The 26578-nt window shown below is 45.4% G+C and overlaps 1 protein-coding gene across 2 annotated transcripts in view; it reads left to right on the top strand.

The window, feature by feature from the left end:
• Positions 1-26578, top strand: part of UNC80 (unc-80 homolog, NALCN channel complex subunit) — a 195549-nt gene that overhangs the window by 120193 nt on the left and 48778 nt on the right. For both annotated transcript variants that reach the window (XM_044304892.1, XM_044304891.1), the window contains 16 exons: positions 240-341; positions 2044-2224; positions 2533-2801; positions 6628-6762; positions 14987-15128; positions 16982-17078; positions 18875-19045; positions 19560-19652; positions 19739-19957; positions 20054-20254; positions 22901-23024; positions 23207-23332; positions 23483-23606; positions 24216-24422; positions 25650-25834; positions 26320-26485. In XM_044304892.1, coding sequence (XP_044160827.1) covers positions 240-341; positions 2044-2224; positions 2533-2801; positions 6628-6762; positions 14987-15128; positions 16982-17078; positions 18875-19045; positions 19560-19652; positions 19739-19957; positions 20054-20254; positions 22901-23024; positions 23207-23332; positions 23483-23606; positions 24216-24422; positions 25650-25834; positions 26320-26485 — 2542 coding nt within the window. The remainder of the gene's footprint in view (positions 1-239; positions 342-2043; positions 2225-2532; positions 2802-6627; positions 6763-14986; positions 15129-16981; positions 17079-18874; positions 19046-19559; positions 19653-19738; positions 19958-20053; positions 20255-22900; positions 23025-23206; positions 23333-23482; positions 23607-24215; positions 24423-25649; positions 25835-26319; positions 26486-26578) is intronic.

Below are 26578 nucleotides of genomic sequence, written 5' to 3'. Positions count from 1 at the left end.
GGCTATGTTGGAATTTAACATGTCCTTTCCTTTTGTCCTAAAGGGAGATAATCTCCTGCCGGAGGTGTCTGGTAGTGAGCGACTTATTCTTCATTCCTTATTGAGAATACGTGTGTGTATGTGTGTGTAGAGGTGAAGGGGGGTCAGAATATGTATTCATACAGTGGTATTCTACAGTAGTGTACTGAGAAGGCCTGTCCTGTAATGTGTGTTAACCATCTTCTTGTACCTCTATATAGACCTACGTACGTGACATCTACCCATTCCGAAGATCAGTGTCACCACAACTGAATCTGGTGCACATGTCCCCTGAAAAAGGCCAAGAACTAATCCAGAAACAGGTACACAAATAGTTTTTTTTTCTCCTGCTTTGTTTTAGAAATGGAAACTTAAAGGGTAACTGTCATATTTTTTATGTCATTGGATTGGTCTGACTAAGTTTACCTTAGTTCCCTAGTTAATACTTTTGTTTAGGTATTGAATTACCTAGTAATTGCAGCAGGTTCTTTGCTCCCCCAGGCATTTCAGTGGTGCGACTAAAACAGCGTTGCTAGGTGTCCTCCGTCTCCTATCTTCTATATACAGAGGACGTAGTAGTGGGCAGTCCCGAACACTGCGTGCGCGCTCCTGTCGGACCAGGATAGTGCCGATATTCGCGATAAGAATATTCGCGATTAACTACTCAGGAGGAAGTTTAAGTCTGGAGAAAGCCGATTGGTTGGGGTGAGGCTGCGTGTTCTCGAGATGAGCCGAATGAATTCTGGGTAGTTAGGGAGGGAGGTCTTAGCCTCAGGGTAAGGGCATCGGCGGCCATCTTGAGAAGATAGTCAGAGAGAAGTCTTGTGAGGAGCGGTGGCTATGGACGGAATCTTATTAAACAAGTGGCATGTGAACACAATAATTAGTGATTATGGATTATCACCACAGCAGCAATAACATATATGAAAATTGAATTTTGAGTGAAAATATGACAGTTATTCTTTAAATAAGAAACTGTTTACAATTGAAGGACTTTATTGAGGGGTGAAAATTTGCCTTGAAGTGACTCACCCTAACCAATCCCCCACCCATGACATGCTGCATTGGTTCTTGCTGCCCTCTACAATGGTCCTGGCCTGACAAACAGGAAATGGCTAGAAATGCTAGCCCCTCCCCCCGACCTCTTCATAGGTCACAGAACATGCCCAGAAAACTCTCCCATAGAAGTCAATGAGTCCCATCCTGTCCATTGTGTCTGTGGCCCATGTGTCTCAAAGAAAAGGAAGTCTTGACCTAGTTAGTCCTAGTGGCCAATGAAAGAAATTGCAGGATTTTAGGATTTTTTCCTAATTCTATAAATAATCTAACATAATAACTTGATTTAAACAATAGGTAATTTTTCTGATGACACTTTCCCTTTAAGTAGCTTTTGGACATAGTTCTGTAATTTATGGTCTTTTTTTCACAGACCGATGTTTCGGGCAATTATTGGGAATGAACCAAATAGTCTGAATAATTCCCTGATCATCAGTGGAGATGAAGCCTCATTTACCTATAACAATCATCTCTTCTTGTCCCCGCAGAAAATCACTGTCTATACAGGGTGATCTGCTGCCCAGAAAGAATACGTTTTGGTGCCAGCTAAAAGATGCGATCACCTGATGCACGAATGTTTGCTCATTCATTGGGTGACTGTTGGCACCTTTTACACACCAAATGTGAGGAACGAGCATTTCTACAAATGTTTATCTCCAATAATTGCCAGATTGTCTGTCCATGTAAAAGGACCATTAGAAAGTAGGCTATTACAAGATTTGATAGAAATAAATGGATAATCTGTAATAATGGATAATCTCCCACCTTTACAAAATGACTTAAAGGGGTTGTTCAGGTAAACATGATTGCCACTGTGGGTCTGGCCATGCTGAGGGATTCTGCTTCTGACATGGTCCCCATAAGATACCACAATTGAATATCACAAACGTGAATTTTTAAGATTCTCTCTAGGGCATGATTTGCTACTTAAATTCACCAATATCATTCTAAAATTTTACATTTTGTAAGGTTTTTACCCGAAAACTGGAGGAAGTAGGAAGAGTTCTCTTTCTCATATCATTGACTCAGAAGATTCCTAGTGCACATAAGCAGTCTCATGTTTCCATGTTACAAGAAGATCTCTTGCGCCTTCCATCATTTCCGCGTAGTGCCATTGATGCAGAATTCTCACTTTTTAACGATCCTCAAGGTATGTGCACAGCATGCTATAATACTTACCAGCACTTTATGATACCTGCATACAATTTACTTTAGAACAGGGATGCTCAACCTGCGGTCCTCCAGCTGTGGCAAAACTACAGCTCCCAGTATGCCTGGGCAGCCTTCAGATATTAGGACATGCTGAGAATTGTAGTTTTGCAACAGCTGGAGGGCCGCAGGTTGAGCATCCCTGCTTTAGAAGATGCATCTGAGGGGACATAGCACTTGGAGCAGTATCTAGGAAATGTGAAGCAGTCATGTATTCTCAGGAATTTTGACATTCCCATATTCCTGTAGGTGGGAAGGAGCTCTTTGGTTTGGACACACTTCACAAGAGCCTGTGGATAAAGCTTCTTGAAGAGATGTTTTTGGGGATGCCCAGTGAATTTCCCTGGGGAGATGAGATAATGCTCTTCCTTAATGTTTTTAATGGAGCTCTGATTCTTCACCCAGAGGACAGCGCCCTCCTCAGACAATATGCTGCTACTGTCATTAACACAGCTGTACATTTCAACCATCTGTTCTCACTCAGTGGTTACCAGTGGATTCTACCGACTATGCTGCAGGCAAGTAATATATTTAGCATTAAATGAAGGGGGGGGGTGTTGTAATGTTATATTCATCCTAATAGTCCAGAAATTCCGCATTTGTTTATGGCACAAAAAAAAGCTAACAAAATATGATTGTGATGTCTTAGGTTATTTTATTTTTTTAAGTAACCCCAGTTGAGTTGCTTTCCTCAGCATAATTTGCCTGCCAGTGCCAGAAGGGGACAGTGCAACTAGATTCCTAAATGCTCCTTAACCCTTTCAGTGCCGGGCCCCTTTCACCTTAAATCCTAGGCCGATTTTTACAAATCTGACATGTGTCACTTTATGTGGTAATAACTCTGGAACGCTTTTACTTATCCAAGCCATTCTGAGACTGTTTTCTCGTGACACATTGTACTTCATGACAGTGGTAAATTTGAGTTGATATATTTCACCTTTATTTATAAAATAATCAAAAATTTACCAAAAATGTGAAAACATTCACAATTTTCTAAATTAGAATTTCTGTACTTTTAAGACAGATAGTAATACCTCATAAAATGGTTACCAATCAACATTCCCCATATGTCTGCTTTACATTGGCATCATTTTGTCAATGTAATTTTATTTTTTTGGATTTTGGACGTTAGAAGGCTTAGAAGTTTAGAAGCTATTTTTTAAATGTTCAACAAAATTTCCAAAACCAATTTTTAAGCACCAATTTATAAAGTAATTTTGAGGGGCTTACGTAATGGAAACCACCCATAAATGACCCCATTTTAGAAACTACACCCCTCAAATTATTCAAAACTGATGTTACAAACTTTGTTAACCCTTGAGGTGTTCCACAAGAATTAAAGGAAATGCAGGTGAAATTTCAAAATTTCACTTTTTTGGTAGATTTTTTATGTTAATCAATTTTTTCTTGCAACACAGATTCTGCAGTTTACAGAAATACTCAATATGTCGCGGTAAACTGCCTTATAGGCACGTGGCAGTGGTCTGAAAAAAAGGAGCGCCATATGGATTTTGGAGGCAGATTTCGCTAGAATATATTTTAGGCACCAATTTGTATTTGAAGAGACCCTGACGTACCCCTACAGTGGAAACCCTCAAAAAGTGACCCTATTTTGGAAACTACACTCCTTAAAGACTATATTAAGGGGGGTACTGAGCACTTTGACCCCCTAAGGGTTTTATGGAATTTGGAAACACTTGGCTGTAAAAATTAAAAGTTTAGTTTCCAATAAAATGTTTCTTTAGCCCCAACTTTTTCATTTTCACAAGGGGTAACAGGAGAAAAAGCACCTCATAATTTGTTACCCAGTTTCTCCTGAATATAGCAACACCCCATATGTGGTGGTAAACTGCTGTGGGGGCACATGGAAGGACTCAAACGGAAGGAGCGCCATATGGCTTTTGCAGCACAGATATTGACGGATAGGTTTATGGGTGCCATTGGTTTTTATTTTTTAAGTGATTGTCTTGTGTGGGGTCTCATTTTGATGAGGATGAGGTGACGGTTTGATTGGTACCATTTTGTGGTACATAAGACTTTTTGATCGCTTAGTATTAAACTTTTTGTGACTCAAGGTGAAAAAAATGTCTGTCTTGGCATAGTTTTTTTTTTTTTTTACAGCATTCACCTGAGGGGGCATATAATGTGATATTTTCATAGAGCAGGTTGTTACGGATGCGGTGATACCTAATATGTCTATCATTTTTATGTTTGTTAAGTTTTACACAGTGAAATCATTTTTGAACAGAATAAAATCTTGTTTTTGTGTGGCCATTTTCTGAGAGCCCTATATTTTTTTGGGGGGGCGATTGTCTTAGGTAGGGGCTCATTTTTTGCAGGATGAGATGACTGTTTGATTGGTATCATTTTGGGATGCATAAGACTTTTTGATCACTTGGTATTAGTGACCAGAAAATGCCTTTTTTTACACTGTTTTTTTTATTTTATTTTTTACGGCATTCACTTGACGGGGTGGATCATGTGATATTTTTATAGAGCCAGTAACTGTATTACACAGTGTAATACACTTACAGCCTGCTTCCTGTGAGATCTAGGGGGCTGGATCTCACAGGCTCTCACGGAAGGCAGCCACAATGCCTAACAAAGTCATTGGGCTGCCTTCCCTGCCATCGGGTCCCCATCACAGCATTGTGAGGACCCGATGGACACCCCGCACCCGGCAGGATACTGCACATGCCGCGGTCAGCGCTGGCCGCGGCAGTGCAAGGGTTGATGCGCTGGCATCAGTGTTTTCACTGATGCCGGCGTTTAGAGCAGGGGTCCGACTATCAGTGACTGCCAGACCCCTGCAGCTGATCGGGTGGGCGCAGGAGCTGATCAGAGTGCCGTAGCTGTACGGTGCTGGGATTTCTGTCCCAGTTTCCAGCACTGTACATGTACGGCGCTGGTATACTACTGGTTAAGGGTACCTGCACATGGGTGTTGGTTTACAACCAGAAAATCCGCACAAATTTCCATGAAGATTTCAGTTGTATGTGTTATTTGTGGGTTTTGGTGCAGATTTGATGCTTTTTTTGCAGCAGATCTCACCCTTCCATTGAAAAGGGTGAAATCTGCACCAAAAATTGCAAACATAATTAAAGGGAGTCTGTCAGCAGATTTACCCCTTTTTAACAGTTGCCATACCGCTGTAGCCGCAAAACAGATGATTAACACGGTACCTTTATATGCTTTGGTGGACTTTTAAATATGCCAAAAACGAACTTTGATGAGGGCTCGCAAGTGCCCAGGGCGGAGTCCACCTTGTTGGAGCCCAGGGAGCTCTGCCTCCTCGGCTCTTATCCCCGCCCAGCCTCCTCCTCTGCTCGCCTATCTGTTGTCTCTCCCCCTCAGCGAGATCCCGCGCCGACGCGATGACTTGCTTGGTCGGGGCATGCGCATAAGCTACTGCGATGCCGTGTCAGCAATGGGCATGGCAGTGCGCATGCCCCGACCAAGCAAGATCTCGCTGAGGGGGAGAGACAACAGATAGGCGAGCAGAGGAGGAGGCTGGGCGGGGATAAGAGCCGAAGAGGCAGAGCTGCCTGGGCTCCAACACGGTGGACTCCGCCCTGGGCACTTGCGAGCCCTCATCAAAGTTCGTTTTAGGCATATTTAAAAGTCCACCAAAGCATATAAAGGTACCGTGTTAATCATCTGTTTTGCGGCTACAGCGGTATGGCAACTGTTAAAAAGGGGTAAATCTGCTGACAGACTCCCTTTAACATGCTGTGGATTTCCAAATCCACCTGGCCGGTCAATTTCTGCATGGAAGAACAAAGCAAATTGTACATGAGATTTCTCTAATCTCATAAATTTTGCTGGTAATTTATTACAGTGGTTTTTCCATAGAAACTGCGAGGAAAAAAAGCACACAATCCGCAACATCTGTAGGCACCTTGGAGTTATGTCAGATCCCAGGCATTGCAGCAGAGTGTCTGAGTGTCATTGACAGCACTGTAAGGGAAATAGATTACGCACAAAAAAAAAAAAAAAAAAGGCGTTAAGCATGTTTTTATATTTAAAAAAAAATCTGTCAGCTACTTATGGTCCAACTTAACCCGTGGCACCTCCACGTAACTACTCCAGCCAATAACTGACTGCAGTGATCATGTGGTGCATACTTATATCTCTGCTGCACCTAGTGGTCGGTTGCAGACAGGTCACATATCTCTACGGCAGGACATTGCACCAGTGTCATAAAGAAAGAACAGTGTAAGGCCAGTTTCACATGACAGTAATAGGGGCGCATTTCTGTGGCCGTATTACAGCCACAAATGCCGATTACATAGATAGACTTAGACAGACAGATAGATAGCCTAACCCATTTTATTCTTTTTGCAGGTTTATGCTGACTATGAGAGTAACCCACAGCTTCGCCAAGCCATTGAGTTTGCCTGCCGACAGTTCTATGTACTACACCGCAAACCGTTTGTACTTCAGTTGTTCGCGAGCGTTGCTCCTCTTCTTGACCTTCCTGTGAGACTTCATTTCAAGACTTTCTATCACTTATAGATATACTGTATTTTTTGCCCTATAAGACGCAACGGCCCATAAGTTGCACCTAGGTTTTAGTGGAGGACAATAAGAAAAAAAAAAATTCATTACACCTTAGGTCAGACCACCAATCAGACCTCAATGTTAATCAGACCTCAGCTGACAGCCCCAATCAGACCCCCAATGTTAATAAAGACCTCAGATCAGACCCCCAATCAGACGTCAGCTCAGACCCCAATGTAAATGACTCCCAATCAGAGCCCCATGTCTTTCATCAGCATTCATGCCTCTTATTAGCGCCGTATCAGCCCCTATGCCTCTGATCACTCCCATATAATCCCTTATGCCTATCATTAGCCCCCATTATCATCCCGTATGCCTCTTATCAGCCTCCATTATGCCTCTCATCAGTCCTTATGCCTCTTATCAGCCCCTATGCCTCTCATTAGCCGACATTATCAGCCATTATGCCTCTCATCAGCCCCCATTATCATCCCTTATGCCTCTCATTAGCCCCATAATCAGCCCTTATGCCTCTCGTCAGCCCCCATTATCATCCCTTATGCCTCTCATAAGCCCCCATTGTCAGCCATTATGCCTCTCATCAGCCCTTTTGCCTCTCATCAGCCTTTATGCCTCTCATCAGCCCCCATTATCGGCCCTTATGCCTCTTATTAGCCCCCATTATGCCTCTCATCACCCCCATTGCCTCAGATCAGCCCTAAGCAGCCTTATGTTTTATAAAATATAAAAAACACATCTCCTGCTCCTGGACACCGCCGCTCCTCACCGCCCGCAATCTTTTTCCTCCTGCTGAGGGCTGTGCTGTGAACTGGTACTCACAGCGTGAGGTCACAGGGTGCCCTCACGCTGTGCACAGCTACTGCACAGCCGAGGACCAGGAAGCGGTGAGTACAAGCCTTCACCGCTTCCTGGTCCTCCGGTACTAATGAGCGCTTCCATAATGGAAGCGCTCATTAGTATTCATCCCATAAGACGCAGGGGAATTTTCCCCCCACTTTTGGGGGGGAAAAATGTGTCTTATGGGATGAAAAATGCGGTAATCAGAATGTCTTTGCATTCTTATGAACTATAATTGTTTTGCTTAGCAATTTTTTAAGTTATCTCTATTCTTCTCTGAGCTTCCATTTTGCACATTTTAAGCTGGCCATACACATTAGATATGTGTCAGCCATTCATGTAAGGTAACTGTCCCGCAATGGCAGGGGAATTAAGGATCAGGCATTTTGGATTTTAACTGGCTGTGGTCTCCACCCCCTCTTCCATACAAATTAGATATGTGTCAACCGTTCATGTAAGGTGTATGGAAACCTCCCGACTCTCCCCGATGGCAGAGGAAATAAGGATTGGGGATGTCAGATTTCAGCTGGCTGTGGTTTCCTCAACCTCTTCCTGCTGAGATCATATTCATGTTCAGCTGAACCCAGCGGGCACGTGTATGAGGGGATCAGAAGTAAAGGCTGTCACCTAAGGAGTGTTTGGCCAACTGTTATCTGATGTCTATGACCAGCTTTAGCAGTATACAAATGTGGTCAGAGTCTATGACCCAGTGACTGAATGACATGTCTTAAAGGGGTTATTTTTCATGGGACAACCCATTTAAAGCCCTTTTACATGAACAGATTATTGGGAACAAACATTTGTATGACCACTTGTTCCTGAAAATCACCCAGTATAAAGGTGATGACGAGCCCCCTCCCCCCCCCCCCCCCCCCAGGAACGCTTGTTCATCCGTTAAAAGCATTGTTGATGCGGCAGATAAAATCATTGTTTGCTGGCAGCAGATCGTCCTGTGTACACAGGGATGTGATGCTGGCAATCTGTATAGGGATGAGCAATTACAGTAGCAATCGCTCATCCCCATACAGAGTAGATGATTGCTGCATGTAGATGCAGCTATCACCTCCACTCCAGATCAGGGAATTATTGGGAATGTTTGGTTTGTGTCAGAACCTCCCAGGGAGCCAGTAGTGGGATGAGGAACCCACTGGCAGTAAGCAGCTGACAGCCCAGAATGCGGTACAAGTTTAGGGATAATCCAAGAGGGGTAGTCAATGTCCAATCCGGGTCGAGGCAGGCAGCGAAGGTTCAAGGCGGAAGACAGTCCAGGGGTCAGTAGCCGGGAAGGATACAAGAAACAACAGGCAATAGAAGGATCTGCAGGGAGGCTAGGTGTTCACCATAAGGTGGAATAACTCAGCAATGAACCAGAGCTCAGGCCAGGTCTTTATAGCCAGGGAAGGTAGGAACCACCCTCCCCAGGAACCAATGGCAGGCGAGGAAGGTGGAAGGTGTGTACTGGGAATCTCCCTCAGCAAGGCTCACACCTGACAGCCGGATAGTGCAGGAACTCTATGCACCCGGAAATGTGCGAGCAGCCTGTGTACTGCGCACACGCCGTGCACCCGCACCTCGGGCACCAGGTGTTCTACCGAGCTGAAGAGGAACCCGTGCCCTGCGCCGTGCCCGTGGTCCCAGAGTAGGGGTAACACCCCCTGCTTCCTGACAGAGCCCCCCACCAAGGAGCGGCCTCCGGACGTGACCCTGGGAAGGCCTCTCGGGGTGAGCCCGATGGAACGCCCGCACCTTGGCGGCCGCATGGACATTCCCCAAGGGCTCCCAGGAACGCTCCTCGGGACCGTACCCCTTCCAGTGGATGAGATACTCCAGGACCCCACGCCGGCGGCGGGAGTCCAGGATCTCCTGGACTTCATACTCATCATCGTTATTCACCTGGATGGGAGGTGGTGGAGCAGGTGCCCGGTCTGGGAACGGGTTGGCACGGTGTGGTTTCAACAAGGACACGTGGAATACCGGGTGGATTCCCAGGGAAGTAGGCAACTGGAGCTTGGCTGCAACGTTGTTGACCATACTCACGATCTCAAAGGGACCAAGGTAACGGGGTCCCAGTTTTCGGGAGGGACAGGACAGCTTGAGGTGCTGTGTGGAAAGCCACACTTTGTCCCCGTCTTTGTACCTGGGGAATTCTGTGCGTCTACGGTCTGCCTGCATCTTGTGCCGCTGCTGAGCGGCCTGGAGTTGTTGCGTTAGGGTCCGCCTCAGTTCTCGTAGGAGCCGGAGCCGTTGAGCCACTTCAGGCACTGGGACATCAAGGGGGAGATCCGGGGAGAGTTGCAGGATGATAGCCATAGTTGGCATAGAATGGTGAGAGCCCGGTGGAGGAATGAAGCTGATTGTTGAAAGAAAATTCCGCGAAGGGGAGATGGCTCACCCAGTCGTCTTGTAGATAGGATGTGTAACAGCGAAGGAACTGTTCGAGGGTTTGGTTGGTCCTTTCGGTCTGCCCATTGGACTGGGGGTGATAGGCAGAAGACAGGCTGCGAGTGATATGAAGGCTACGGCAAAACTGGGTCCAAAAGCGGGAGGTGAATTGTGAGCCCCGGTCTGAGACGATGGAATCAGGGAGCCCGTGCAACCGGAACACGTGTTGGAGGAACAACTCTGAGGTTTTTTGGGCCGTCGGGAGACCGGAGGTCGGAATGAAATGGGACATCTTGGTACATCTGTCCACCACCACCATGATGGTGGTACAGGCTTGTGAAGGCGGTAAGTCCACAATGAAATCCATGGCTATGTTGCGCCATGGAAGGGTTGGTACTGGCAGAGGCTATAATAACCCAACAGGTTTTGAGGTGGGACGTTTGTAGAGTGCACACACGGAACAAGACTCTATGAAGGAGCGTACGTCGGCTGCCAAAGAGGGCCACCAAAACTGACGTAGGATGCATTCCATGGTGTTGCGCCTACCTCGGTGGCCTGCTGTGGGGTGGTCATGGTGATGCTGTAGTACAGGCAGTCGCTGGGAGACTGGGACGTAGATCCACTGTTGGTGGTAACAAAGCCCCTGCTTCATTGGCAGACGGGCTGCCTCCTCTGGAGCTGGCATGCTGGCCCGTCGGATCCCCTCGATCAAGGAGTGTTGGGTGGCTAGAAAGTATGCGGCTGGCAGGATCGGTTCCGGAGGTGCAGGATCGGCCTCGGAGGAGCACATACGGGACAAGGCATCAGCCTTGCCGTTCTTGGATCCCGGTCGATAGGTAATCTGGAGGCGAAAACGGGAGAAAAAGAGAGCCCACCTGGCTTGTCGAGGGCGCAGTCGCTTGGCACTGCGGAGATATTCGAGGTTGCGATGGTCGGTGTACACCACCACAGGGTTTTCGGCTCCTTCCAGCAAATGTCTCCATTCCTCCAGGGCGTCCTTGATGGCGAGCAGCTCCCTCTCACCCACATCATAGTTGCGTTCGGCCCCGGTGAGTTTGCGGGAATAAAAGGCAACGGGATGGAGAAGCTGCTTCTCCCCTTGGACCTGGGAGAGAACAGCCCCGATAGCCCCCTCGGAGGCGTCGGTCTCCAGAAAAAACGGGCAAGAGGCGTCCGGTTGTACCAGTATAGGTGCCTGTGTGAACAGCCTCTTAAGGTGCTGGAATGCCTGTTGGACCTTCGGGGTCCATTCAAACAGGGTGTTGCTCCTGGTCAGAGCAGTGATGGGAGCGCAGATCGCTGAAAAGTTCCGAATGAATCGGCGGTAAAAATTGGCAAAACCAATGAACTGCTGCACCATCCGCCGATTGCGGGGGACAGGCCAATTCTGGACGGCCTGGATCTTCCTGGGGTCCATCTCCACTCGACCTGGGGATAGAATGTAGCCCAGGAACTCAATGGACGAGACTTCGAAGGTGCTTTTTTCAAGCTTGCCATAGAGACTGTGGGTCCGCAGACGCTGGAGCACCGATTTGACATGCCGTTCGTGTTGTGGCAGTGATCTGGAGAAGACAAGGATATCGTCCAGATATACCACAACATGGGTATCCAACAGGTCACGGAAGACGTCATTGATGAAGCATTGAAATGTGGCAGGGGCGTTACAGAGCCCGAAGGGCATGACAAGGTACTCGTAGTGCCCAAACCGTGAGCGGAATGCTGTCTTCCACTCATCCCCCTCCCTGACACGAATCAGATTGTAGGCCCCACGGAGGTCGATCTTGGTGAAGAAACGGGCATCCTTGACTCTGTCCAGCAAGTCGGGAATGAGAGGGAGTGGGTACCGGTTCTTCTTGGTGATGTCGTTCAGGGCCCGGTAATCGACACAGGGCCGGAGACCCCCATCTTTTTTCCCCACAAAGAAGATGCCGGCCCCAACTGGAGAGGTCGAGGGACGGATGAACCCCTTCGCTAGGATCTCCTCTATGTAGTCCTTCAGGGCCCTGGTCTCGGGTTCGGACAGATTGTACAAGCGCCCGTACGGCAGTGGGGCTCCAGGGAGCAGGTCAATGGGGCAATCATAAGGCCTGTGTGGCGGCAAGGCGTCTGCTCCTTTTTTTTCAAAAACGTCTGCATAGTCCCGATATTTGTCGGGTAGTCTGTGTTCAACGGTGCCCAGAACCGTAGGAGGGCTTGGAACCGGAGACGCGTGAACAGGAGAACCGGAGGGGGGCGTGAAGGTGATGGAGCCAGAGGTCCAGTTAATCGTGGGGTTGTGTCTCCTAAGCCAGGGGATGCCTAGAATGACTGGAAACAAGGGGGAAGGCACGATGTCCCACACGATCTTCTCGGAATGGTAAAGGCCAATGCGGAGGAACAAGGGATGTGATTCCATGGCGATAGGTCCCGTCTTTAGGGTGCTGCCATCCACCAGATGCAGCTGGGATGGGTTCTTCTTAGGGCGTAACGGGATGCCTAGTTGGGAAGCCAGATCCTTGTCCATAAAACAGCTGCTTGCGCCCGAATCAATGATGGCAGAGAGATCAATATTGTTGTTGCCCAGCTGCAGGGAAACAGGGATGGTGAGATGAGACGAGTTGTTATACATAGGTAGGTTAATGCATACCGTGGGTGTCTCCGGCCTACCTTCGGGAGGTTTGATGGGACAGTCCTTCAGGAAATGGCCCGGTTTTGCGCAGTATAAACACAGATGCAAGGTTCTTCTCCTGGTTCTCTCCACCGTGGACAGGGGACCCCGAACAGCCCCGATCTGCATCGGCTCCTCCTGGTTACCGTCTGCTGCCACAGGAACAGGAAGCCTTAAGGGTTCCGACCGGCGCTCCGTTAGAGGCGGGGTCTGTTGTCGCTCCTGTCGTCTTTCCCGGAAGCGGCGATCCAGGTGGGTTACTGAGTCCATCAGGCCCCCCAAGGAGCCCGACACCCCAATGCGGGCGAGCTCATCCTTGAGCTGCTCGGACAAACCGATGCGGAACTGGTCAATCAAGGCCACCTCATTCAAGCCCGTATCCGGGGCTACCTCACGGAATTCCATGATGTAATCCTCCACTGGACGTCTGCCCTGGCGGAGGTTGCGCAAGGTACCCCTGGCGGTTGAAGAACGCAGGGGGTCATCATAAAGTCTTTGCATAGCTGCGGCAAAGGACTTCCAAGATGCCAGCACTGGGTCATCGGCTAGTAGGAGTTGGTGCGCCCAGGTCTGGGGAGGCCCTGAGAGCAAGGAAATTGCCGTGCGTACCTTTACGAAGTCCGTGGCATATGTACGTGGCTTCAGGGAAAACAACAGCTCGCAGGAGATGATGAAGGAGCGGTACTTCCTCTGATCTCCTGAAAACCGCTCAGGGAGGCTGACTGACGGCTCGCTAGAGACCACTTCCAGGGTGCGTGCCGGCGTAGGGGGAGGCGAGGGTGGTAGCGCGGTGCGCTCTGCGATGCGCTGCTCCTGTGTGGCGACCCTCTGCAGCAGGTGCTCATGACTCGCTTGCATCTCCTGGAAGGCCTGCGTCATGAGGTTAAGTTGCTGGGTCATGGCCGTCATGGGATCCACTGCTTTTGCGGGTTCCATGGTGAAGGCTGAGTTATTCTGTCAGAACCTCCCAGGGAGCCAGTAGTGGGATGAGGAACCCACTGGCAGTAAGCAGCTGACAGCCCAGAATGCGGTACAAGTTTAGGGATAATCCAAGAGGGGTAGTCAATGTCCAATCCGGGTCGAGGCAGGCAGCGAAGGTTCAAGGCGGAAGACAGTCCAGGGGTCAGTAGCCGGGAAGGATACAAGAAACAACAGGCAATAGAAGGATCTGCAGGGAGGCTAGGTGTTCACCATAAGGTGGAATAACTCAGCAATGAACCAGAGCTCAGGCCAGGTCTTTATAGCCAGGGAAGGTAGGAACCACCCTCCCCAGGAACCAATGGCAGGCGAGGAAGGTGGAAGGTGTGTACTGGGAATCTCCCTCAGCAAGGCTCACACCTGACAGCCGGATAGTGCAGGAACTCTATGCACCCGGAAATGTGCGAGCAGCCTGTGTACTGCGCACACGCCGTGCACCCGCACCTCGGGCACCAGGTGTTCTACCGAGCTGAAGAGGAACCCGTGCCCTGCGCCGTGCCCGTGGTCCTAGAGTAGGGGTCAGGTGCTTCCTGACAGTTTGTTCCACATAATTGCCTATAAATTGGCCCATGTAACTGTAGCATTAGTAATTACTACCTTCACTTACATCTGTTCACAAAAATTAATTTTCTGTAGGACATACTATATTCAAACACATAGGTTAATAGAAAAGCCTGTAACACACAATAACATTGCTAGTCTGGATATGTTAACGCATACCTGAGTTTTCAAAAAAGTTTGCATAATGGCTGTGCTTCTTTGTACAATCATAACTGTGAATGAGCAGGTCTTTTTTCAGCTTCCCTAATGTATCTTTCAGCCATATTATTCCCTGTTTCAGCTGCACAGCTAGATGCACTTCTCTCACAAGCAGGGGCCATCTGCCTTCTCTGTACTGCTGTGAAACCTTTTCCCTTACTTCCCACTCTGTTGTTCCGAGCTCTGGAGTTCATAGAACAGATACAGAGGGGGAAATCACACATACAGACACATAGGAGGCTCCTATAATATTCAAAAGCAGTGTAGAAGCAATTCTTTTATCAGGATCTCAGCTACCTCTGACACCCCCCACACTTTCTGTGAGCCCTCTTCTGAGTCCCTGTTACCAGGGGCAGATCTTGCCTGACAACAGGCAGTGGACTGCAACTTAGGAGAAGTGAGACACCTAGTGGCCATGCCTTTACTGCTTTTTCAGGTGGATGCAGGCATATATTTTAAAGGAGGCTATTTAAAAATTGGCTAATTAAACCATTCTCAATTAAATGAAACAGTGTGAAAGTACAGTGACTCTTTAAGTTGATGGTAATATTCTGTGACATATCTTTTTATAATTCTCAGGATGGAGCAAGCAGTAGCTCATCCAGTAAGGGGGTGTCTGCTCAGTGCCTGTTTGACCTTCTACAGTCTCTGGAGGGGGAAACGCCTGACACTCTTGATATACTGGAATTGGTTAAAGCTGAACGGCCCCTTAAATCATTAGGTGAATATGTATATATAATGTCAGATATACAGTAAAAAATGTATTCGTTTTGGTCCTTAATTGAAGGATTTCTATGTTTCATGTCAACGCTATCAATAAAGTACAGTGCTCCCTACGCTATTATGGTGCTCGTGCGTCAAGATAAAATTGTTGCAGAAACATTGAGGTTGAATGCGAGACATGGTAATGTTGCAAGTTTGGTGCAATTATCAAGCAACCGAATGGCAACATCTGCAGGGAGATTTGTAGGTTGTAAGTGCCCTCCGATCAGTTTACACCCATACGTCCAAAAGAAAAATAATAGGTAAATTACAAATTTCTTTCCCAGGATCATAATTATAGGGATGTAGGGATAGAAGTTGCACCCAGGCCCTGGTGTCTGAGGGTACCCGAGGGTCCTCTGCCATATAGGTAAGTATCAAAAGCAGAACCTGTTCAGGGCACTGTGACTGGAACAATTCTATTGATTTCTTAAAAATTCCAAGGACATGTTATCTTTATTTAAGGCAACATGTTTCGAGGGAGGATTGCCCTTTTTCTAACATTGTACCTGAAAAAAGAGGGTAAACCTCCTTCAAAATGTGCTGCCTTAAACAGGTTTTCTAGAAGTATTTTGGTCATGGGTATCTGATTGCTGGTTGTTGGACACCTGGGACCTCCGCCTATCAGCTGTTTGAGAAGGCAGCAACGCCCGCAGTAGCATCGCAGCCTTCTCACAGCTTTTCCTTAGCCATGTGACATCGCGTTCATCGGTCACATGGCTCAGGCGCAGCTCCATGAAAGTGAATGGGGCTGAGCTGCGATACCAACCACAGCTGCTGTACTATGGACAATGGTGCTGTGCTTGGAGAACAGAGAGAAAGCCGTGGCGTTGCTGATACCTCCGTTGCCTTCTCAAACAGCTGATCGACAGGGGTCCTGGGTGTTGAACCCCCACCGATCAGATACTGATGACCCATCATCGGTATAAAAGAAAACATATCCTTCACATCTCAGCATTTTTGAGAAATCAATAGAATTACTCTTGTCACATCGCCACAAATTCTGCTTTTGTTACTAACCTACCTGGATTGGCCCAGTGGTCTGCTGCTGAGATCTGGCTGACGGCTGCACAGCCGGTACAGGACTGTGGCTGCAATCAGGAGCCCCCACCGAGATGCTCGTTTGGAAATTGAAAAGTTGTGGTTCCAACAACCATACAAGTTGTGTACGATACTTACCTAAAAATACTGGTCTTGTAATATCCTTGTAGTCCTCCACAGGAGGCGCTGCCTCTTTTCTCTTACCTTCTATATAAAAAGACAACAGTATTTAAAAAGCTCTTGGTAGGTGAGGGAAGGAGGGGGCGATATTAAAGATTTCGCATCATGGCACAGGAGTTTCAACATTTGCCTCCGTTCCTAGAAATTAGGTGGTTCAAATTATATATGTTCATGTAAATGTATGATTTTAATTACAGCTATAAATATACGTAATTTTAGGCGCACGCACACGGCCGTTGCCATATTGCAGCCTGCATACAGTGGGTCCGCAATACACGGGCACCGGCCGTATGCACCCCTCTTGGCGGATGCTGACCCATTCACTTGAACGGAAGCACAAATCAGATCCCCACAGAAGCACTATAGAGTGCTTCCGTGGTGTTTCTGTCCGTGCCTCCGCACCGCAAAAAAGTAGGACATGTTCTATTTTTTTACGGTGAGGACAGATCACGGATCCATTGAAGTTGAATGAATCTCGATCCGTCTAGGCCACAGCAAGGATGTTGCCCTTGCATTGGGGACTGCAAATTGCTGCACAATGGCCGTGTGCATGAGCCTTTAATTGGTAATAATTAGTGATTTTTCTTGCAGATTTTTGCTATGGCAATGAAGACATGGCTTTCTCCATTAGTGAATGCATCAAGCTATGTGTGACCGTGGTAGCGTATGCTCCAGAGTCATTCCGCAGGTAACTCAATTTTTATTAGAGGTTTTTCTCTATTTGAAAGAAGTCAATAAATCTTGTCAAACAGATAGAAAATTATAGAAAGAAAATAGATATGAACAGAATTGTCTACCAAATACATTTGATTCTATGCTGCACCACAGTAATATGTTTGGTTTCTATGACTCTTTTTGTATTTTTATCTTCTTATTATCGAGTATATATTTGTATTTGCTTTCATTGTCAGTCTTGTTTTATAGCGAATAGATTTCTATGCACAGTGGGCAGAAGTTTTATGAGCAATCAACAACATAATAAAGTGATACCCCAATGGTTGGAACCTCATGCACACAACCATATCAATTTTGCGGCCTCCAAATGGCGGATCTGCAATACATGTTACTGGCTATATGCGTCCCACGTTTTCCTGTTCCATATGTCCCACCCTATGTTAAAAATGCAAACAGACAAGAATAGGAAGTGTTATTTATTTATTTTTTGTGGGACAGTGGAATGGACTTACGGATGCGGACAGCACACTGTGTGCTGTCCGCATTCCTTGCAGCCCCATTGAAATGAGAGGGTCTGGATCCTATCCGCAAAAAATGTGGAATGAATGCAGACCAAAAATACAGTCGTGTGCAAGGGCCCTAAGGCCCCTTTCACACGGATGTTGCGGGAAAAGGTGCGGGTGCGTTGCGGGAACATGCACGATTTTTCCGCCTGAGTGCAAAACATTGTAATGCGTTTTGCACTCGCGTGAGAAAAATCGTCATGTTTGGTACCCAAACCCGAACTTCTTCACAGAAGTTCGGGCTTGGGATCGGTGTTCTGTAGATTGTATTATTGTCCCTTATAACATGGTTATAAGGGAAAATAATAGCATTCCTTATACATAATGCTTAGTACAATAGTGCTGGAGGGGTTAAAAAATAATAATAATAATTAAACTCACCTTAATCCACTTGATCGCGCAGCCGGCATCTCTTCTTTCTTCTTTTTTGCTGTGTGCAGGAAAAGGACCTGTGGTGACGTCACTCCGGTCATCACATGGTCCATCACATGATCCATCGCCACGGTAAAAGATCATATGACGGACCATGTGATGACCGGAGTGACATCACCACAGGTCCTTTTCCTGCACACAGCAAAAGAGAAGACAGAAGAGAAGCCGGACTGTGCGAGCAAGTGGATTAAAGTGAGTTTCATAATATTTTTATTTATTTTTTTTTAACCCCTCCAGCACTATTGTACTATGCATTCTGTATCCAGAATGATATTATTTTCCCTTATAACCATGTTATAAGGGAAAATAATAATGATCGGGTCTCCATCCCGATCGTCTCCTAGCAACCGTGCGTGAAAATCGCACCGCATCCGCACTTGCTTGCAGATGCTTGCGATTTTCACGCAACCCCATTCATTTCTATGGGGCCTGCGTTACGTGAAAAATGCACAAAGAGGAGCATGCTGCGATTTTCACGCAACGCACAAGTGATGCGTGAAAATCACTGCTCATGTGCACAGCCCCATAGAAATGAATGGGTCAGGATTCAGTGCGGGTGCAATGCGTTCAACTCACGCATCGCATCCGCGTGGAATACTCGCCCGTGTGAAAGGGGCCTTATTGTCTCATTACTTGCTATGGCAGCCTCACTACCTGCTGTAGGGGCTAACACTGTACTTTATTTGGGAGTTACCTGAAGCAATGTTACATGCAGATAGCACTAATGTGTGCCTGATAATGTATGCACATGATAAAACAGACATTATTTCATTAATTGCCAGCTAACATTGTTCTTGTCATGTCTATCGCTCAGCCTCCAGATGTTGATGGTGTTGGAAGCACTGGTTCCTTGCTATCTGCAGAAGCTAAAACACCAGACATCCCAGTTGGAGACTGTTTCAGCTGCACGAGAAGAAATTGCTGCCACTGCTGCTCTGGCCACGTCTCTGCAGGCCCTCCTGTACAGTGTAGAAGCATTGACAAGGTGAAATAGAGAACTACTGAAGGTGCCCATTCACCTTCAATATGAATGTTTGTTTGGTTGACAACTAGCTCTCCCAACTCTTCCATATCCATGAACGTTCGGTTCGACCAAGTGTGTATGTGCTTTCAGTAGGGAGAGGGTCACTGCCAGACACTTCTTGTGGTGGCTTATCTCCAGGAAGAACAAAAAGATTTATCAAAACTGATGCAAAGGAAAACTGACTTAATTTCCCATAGCAACAAACCATATAGATTCTTTCATTTAACAAAGGCGCTCTGAAACATGAAAGACAGCGTTCCTTTGCACCAGTTTTGATAAATCTCCCACAAAGTGCTTTGAGAGTTGGATTTGATCCCAGAGAACCCTTTTAAATAAAAAAAGATGTGGCAGCATAACTCTATTTCATAATGGTCGATACCAGGACTGAAAACTCTTATTTACTGCATTATTAATTATTAGCAATGGATTAGTCATTTAGAAAGTTGGTTTAAACGATGTATTGTTCTGATTTTAGGCCCATGACTGCTCCTCAAATGAGTCGGGGTGACCAGGGCCACAAAGGTGCAACAACAGCAAATCACACAATGTCAGCTGGAGTCAACTTGAGGTGAGACCTTAAATTGTGCATAGTTTCTCAATATAAGTTACTAGTATCACATGAGAAAATGTATTTATTAACTTACTATTCTTCAGAGATAACCTTCACCTCCTGGAAGAAGGTCAAGGGATGCCCAGGGAAGAACTGGATGAAAGAATCGCACGGGAAGAGTTTCGGAGACCACGAGAGTCTCTGCTTAATATCTGCACCGAGTTTTACAAACATTGTGGCCCTAGGTTAAAAATTCTTCAAAACCTAGCTGGAGAACCACGAGTCACCTCACTGGAACTGCTAGATGTCAAGTCACACATGAGGTACATGCTTTACTGAATAACAAAAAACAAGTACATTCTTTTCTTTCTTACATAGTGAAACTAAATGATAATGTTTTTCATGTCATGTTTTTATAGGTTAGCAGAGATAGCCCATTCACTCTTGAAGCTGGCGCCTTATGACACACAGACTATGGAGAGCAGAGGACTAAAGCGTTACATCATGGAGATGCTTCCCATCACGGACTGGTCAGCAGAAGCAGTGCGACCAGCCCTTATCCTTATCTTAAAAAGGCTGGATCGCATGTTTAATAAAATACACAAAATGCCAACTTTAAGGTGAGCAGATGCTACAGAAACGTGGCTTGAGTTTCTGATGTTGCAAACCTTGAAGTAAGGGCATGAAATACAATTTACTTTCCTCTGCTACTGGCCACAACCAAGTTGTGGTGGTTTCTCTGGGCAATAGCAGAGGAAATGAGTTAAAAAAATATCAAAATATAAGGTAGGTAAAAAAAATGACTACATGCATTGGGTAAAATGGTAGTGCAGATTCACAAGTTGCCCTCCTCAGGTTCTCATCTCATTTATGAATGCCACCAACCAACTCCTAGACTATGCTCTGACCCAACTAGTGGATAACAAAATCACAGGACCACTTTTATCTTGGCCTCCATCTATAACAGATTCAATGCGGAGTGGACGTGCCTAAGGCTCAAGAAAATAGCGCACAATAGGGTAGTACGTCCTAGCTCTTCAAAAGGACAAAACGTAGTTAGTGATTAGAGGCTCACCTTTTGGAGTTGTGCTATGGTAGGCACAACTCTACTGTAGTCAGATCAAATAAAGAAAACAGGTGCCTTCGGGTGTGCGGCCGCAGATTAAGGATCCAGTCCCTATTTACTGGCCGTTACGTAAAAAAATGAAGAAATTCTGCTTTTGGCGCTCCAAACCCCGACCAAGGCAACTTGAGTTTCAAAACTTATTTTTATTCAATGAGATGGATTTTCAATAAAAACAACGGGTTTCGGGGAATTAGGATCCCCTTCCTCAGGTTAAACACATCTATTTGTTTAACCTGAGGAAGGGGATCCTAATTCCCCGAAACGTGTTGTTTTTATAGAAAATCCATCTCATTGAATAATAAGAAGTTTTGAAACTCAAGTTGCCTTGATCAGGGGTTTGGAGCGCAAAAAGCAGAATTTCTTCTTTCTTTTCCATCTATAACAGGGATAAGTAACCTTTGTCACTCAAGCTGTTCTGAAACTACAACTCCCAGAATGCTTTCTTCACTTCTATGGGAATTACAGGATCAGCAGAGAGAGTGTGCATGCTGGGAGTTGTAGTTTCACAGCAGCTGGGAGTGCCGAAAGTTGCTGACCCCTGATCTATAAGATATTTATGGCAGTCACAGCCGTCTCATCTGGGCCCAAAGGCGTATAGAAAGCTCAATCCACTGTTGTACTAATTTCTGGTGCTCAAAATCTGATACAAAATTCTAAGCAAGGTCCATTCAAATCAGTGGCAGTTATGTCAGAATTTCAGAAACAGAAATGACTGAGCCAAGCGTCGGGACATTATGCTCTCATGCTAATTAGTACTGGAAATCAGTGGAAGCCCAAGATCAAAGTCTTCACCATAGATTTACTCTTCAAGGAAATTTGGCAGAAACATAAATGAATATAATAATCATCTGTATTTAGCAGTACCTCTTGTGCAGCAAGTGTGTGAATTTCTTAATAGTATGCCTGTTGTTCTCTGGACCATAACTTTAAGCAAGTTCCTGTTTGGGGGGAGTAGAGTGTACAAGTGTATTTGGAAACAACCACTTTCTGATCATCATTAGCTGTTTTACTGGAACATACTTCTTTTAAAGGGCTCCTGCACATAAACGAACACCGACCATGGGGCAGCTGCAGCGTATCGCGGACCCATTTACTTTAATGGGTCCGCGATCCGCCCGTTCTGCAAAAAGATAGGACATGTTCTATCTTTTTGCGGAACGGAAGTACAGGACGAAACTCCACGGAAGCACTCCGTAGTGCTTCCGTAGGGTTCTGTTCCGCACCATTCCGCATCTCCGGATTTTCGGACCCTTTCAAGTGAATGGGTCCGCATCCATGATGCAGAATGCCCACGGAACGGCGCCCATGTATTGAGGATCCGCATTATGGCCACAGAGCGCACACGTTCATGTGCGGGAGGCCTTAAGCTCAGATTCACTTTTGAACAGCATTTCTTTTTACATCTTTACATAAAAAGATAAAGGGAATTTTTAGATCCCTAAATGTAAAAGATATCTTCAAATAATTTTGCCTTCCTCTGGATCAACTTGCAGGATAACAGGCTGAACTGGATAGACAGATGTCTTTTTTCAGCCTTATAAACTATGTTACTATGATGTTATATTAAAGAAAAAAAATCCTGCAGTTTTTGCACTGGCTGCTAACTCTAATAATAGGTGCCACTTCTTCGTCTGTACAGATCACTTTTCAGCAGTCATCTCCTTATCATCACAGGCAGGATTACAATGACAAAGCTTATTGTGAACGCTTATCTACTCCTTCCTTGTACAATGACCTTTGCACAGGTCACAAGCATGCCTAGAAAACTCTCGCACACAAAAGTCAATGAGGTCTCCTACAGAACATTGTGTCTGTGGTCCATGTGACTACCATAAAGCAGTCTATTGGCGCAGAAGATTTGCAACTGTCTCTATTAGACCTTTTGTCAGTTTTTTTTTCTATTTCTGGCTGTGTCAAAGTCTCTGTCTGTGAAGGAATTCATCCCGGTCATGGTATAATAATATATCAGTAGTAATAAGTCGGTGAATGTTGATATAATTTTCAAATTTCTTTGATGCAAATAGGTTTTAATACATTATGACCATGGAAGATGTATGTAAGAGATCGGATCACCATTTAAAATCCGTAATTTTCTTTTAACTTTGATTTTTCTCTAACCTTGCTTCCCGTTGTATTACAGGCGACAGGTTGAGTGGGAACCTGCCAGCAATTTGATAGAAGGGGTTTGTTTGACACTTCAGAGGCAGCCCATCATTTCCTTCCTGCCTCACCTTAGGTCTCTGATCAATGTTTGTGTGAATCTGGTGAGTAAGATGGAACCATGGGGTCTTCTGGTCTGTTGCCACGTTGCTGTCTGACCCCCATGTCTGTGCTTAAATCCTGCATGCTACATGGAGCTTCGTGTGAGGAAGTAACCAGATATGTGCTGTCTCATATTTGAGTTTTCTCCTGTATTTCATTACTTTCTGCCTTGTTTATATTGCAGGTTATGGGTGTGGTGGGGCCCTCTAGTGTTGCTGATGGATTACCCCTTCTCCATCTCAGCCCATATCTCTCCCCTCCTCTGCCCTTTAGCACAGCTGTTGTCAGGCTGGTGGCCCTGCAGATACAGGTTGGACAAGCATTTAATTCTGTATTGTTGTATAGACATTGTACATCCTATCCTCAAACAAACCATTGTTTTTAGCCATAAGGACATACACACAATTTACAATAAACATAGTCATTTAAGTTTTGTCCATGGTTTTCTTTTGACATGTAGGCATTAAAAGATGACTTCCCTCTGAGCCATGTGATTTCACCTTTCACTAACCTGGAGAGAAGAGAAGGGATGTTACTAAACCTGCTCATTCCCTTCGTGCTAACAGTTGGATCAGGAAGCAAAGGTTTGAATTTTATTTAAATCATTGCATAAAGCAAAATGAATGTTCGCATAACCGACTAAGGCTAGTTTCATACTAGAGTTCAGGAGATCCAGCCGTCCCTCATGTAACTTCTAGCAATGCCAGATCCAGAGAGACCCGTCAGGCTGTTCTCTTCCATAACAGCCTGCCGGATTTACCGAACGCTAGTGTGAAACCAGCCTAATGGAGGCCATACACATTTAGTAACTGATGGCCAAACGCTCATCACCCAACAGATATTTTTCACGACCTCCCCATACACATGTACACTCGGCGTGGTTCAGCATTCATGTGTTTTGAATGGATAGAGGGAAATAAGCCAATGACGTCCTTTGTTAACAACTTACCTGCTTTGAAAACAAAGGATCAGAAATGTTGAACTTCAACATGCAGAAATTTTCTTCACCGACATAGGCAGAACAAACATCAGCCAAAAATCGAATAAACATTAGATTGTTGGCCAACCTTAGTCTAATGTGTATGGCCACATTAAGAGATGAACAGCAACTCCACTTCTATCATACTTTACGTTCAAGCTATAGTCCACATTCATGTCCATCTCAACTCTTCCCCTTTCTTGTTTTGCAACAGATAGTCCCTGGTTGGAGCAGCCTGAAGTGTTCTTGCTGTTGCAGACTGTGATAAACATTCTTCTTCCCCCACGTATTATCAGTACTTCCCGCAGTAAGAACTTTATGCTGGAAAGCTCACCAGCTCACTGCTCCACCCCAGGAGATGCTGGGAAAGACCTGCGCAGAGAAGGGCTTGCTGACTCCACAAGTCAAGCTGCCTATCTTGGTAAGATGGTTAAAGCTGTGTTCCCAACCAGTGGATCCAGAGACTCCTGGGTCCCCTGCATCCTTATTTCTGGCAATTATGACTAGGATAAATGTTACTTTATCATCTGTTCCTATTTAATATTCAGTGTAGCTCAATAAAACCTGCTGTATTTTAATTCACATTTGCTGACATTGAACAAGTTTACAATCTCTTGCACATAAACGTACCTATAAGTAAACCTCTTAGACTTATTCATATTTTATTTCAATTTTCTAAATAAGGTACTATGGGAAACAGAGGATTAGGCAACAAATTATAATCCATCTTTTGGAGATGCCCACCCCAGCCCTTAAGTATAATACACTGCCTGTCAAAAAAAAAATTGCCACCAAAAACCCAAAAAAAAAAAAAGATTCTCAATGGGGTTAAGGTCTGGACTCTGTGGTGGCGAATCCATGTGTGAAAATGATGTCTCATGCTCCCTGAACCACTCTTTCACTATTTGAGCCCGATGAATCCTGGCATTGCCATCTTGGAATATGCCCGTGCCACCAGGGAAGAAAAAATCCATTGATGGAATAACCTGGTCATTCAATATGTTCAGGTAGTCAGCTGACCTCATTCTTGGAGCACATACTGTTGCTGAACCTAAACCTGACCAACTGCAGCAACCCCAGATCATAGCCCTGCCCCCACAGGCTTGTACAGTAGGCACAAGTCATGATGGGTGCATCACTTCATCTGCCTCTCTTCTTACCCCGATGCGCCCATCACTCTGAAACAGGGTATATCTGACTCATCAGACCACATGACCTTCTTCCATTGCTCCAGAGTCCAATCTTCATGCTCCCTTGTAAATTGAAGCCCTTTTTTCTGGTTTGCCTCACTGATTAGTGGTTTTCTTATGGCTAAACAGCTGTTCAGTCCCAATCCCTTGAGTTCCCTTTGCATTGTGCATGTGGAAATGCTCTTACTTTCACTATTAAACATAGCCCTGAGTTCTACTGTTGTTTTTCTTCGATTTGATTTTACCAAACGTTTAAGTGATCGCCGATCACGATCATTCAGGATTTTTTCAGGCCACATTTCTTCCTCGAATACGATGGATCCCCACTATTCTTCCAGTTTTTAATAATGCGTTGGACAGTTCTTAACCCAATTTTAGTAGTTTCTGCAATCTCCATTTCCATAATTTTATCTTTGTTATATCATTATCCATCTTTACTTTATGTCCTTATTTTCCAGCTCTAAAGGTTATTCTGGTCTGCTTTGAAAGGCAACTGGGAAGTGAATGGTATCAGCTTAGCCTACAAGTGAAAGAGATGGCCCTCAGGAAAGTTGGTGGTTTAGCTCTATGGGACTTCTTAGACTTCATTGTAAGAACAAGGATCCCAATATTTGTACTCTTGAGACCCTTCATCCAGTGCAAGGTTAGTTTTCTTTTTCTGAATTCTAAAATTCATCAAATGCCAAGGTTTCTGAATACTGGAAAATTAAGCTAAATAAGTGGAATAATCGTATAGAAGAGGCAATAAAGCAGCATACAGATATTATAAGAATCACATTATACCTTGTGTTGCAGTATCTTTGTGCAGTAATACAATGAAGAACTCAACTCACCTACTGTATATATGCAATTATGGACCTCATCCTTCCATAAGTAAATGTATCGCTGATACTCATACATGCATACATAAATCCATATAGGTTAAAGCGCACCCCCACAATCCTGAGAGATATGTCTCCAAAATGACTGAAAACATAAGAAACTGGTCTATATTGGTGTCACACAACCAGGGAAATATCTCAGTCTTTAACTCAAATTGTTTCAGTAGATTGTATAGTGGAGCTGGAGTGTTCATCCGATTAATTCATGTTAAATGTTAGTAATGTCCATTGTACTTTTTACCTCTAGCTGTTGGCACAGCCAGCAGAGAACCAGGATGAGCTCAGTGCACGTCAACACATAGCAGACCAGCTAGAGCGACGCTTCATCCCACGGCCTCTGTGCAAAAGTTCTCTCATCAATGAATTTAATAGTGAACTGAAGATCCTTAAGGAGGCCGTACATAGTGGATCAGGTATGAAAACAGCTGATTATTTTCCTCCATATGAACAATAGAGAAAATGATTTTTATTAAATTTTTTGTATTATTTTCAAGTTCATATTGGTG

The sequence above is a fragment of the Bufo gargarizans genome, chromosome 8 (genome assembly GCF_014858855.1).
Source record: "Bufo gargarizans isolate SCDJY-AF-19 chromosome 8, ASM1485885v1, whole genome shotgun sequence".
NCBI lineage: Eukaryota > Metazoa > Chordata > Amphibia > Anura > Bufonidae > Bufo > Bufo gargarizans.
This window is presented reverse-complemented; position numbering and strand designations above follow the sequence as displayed.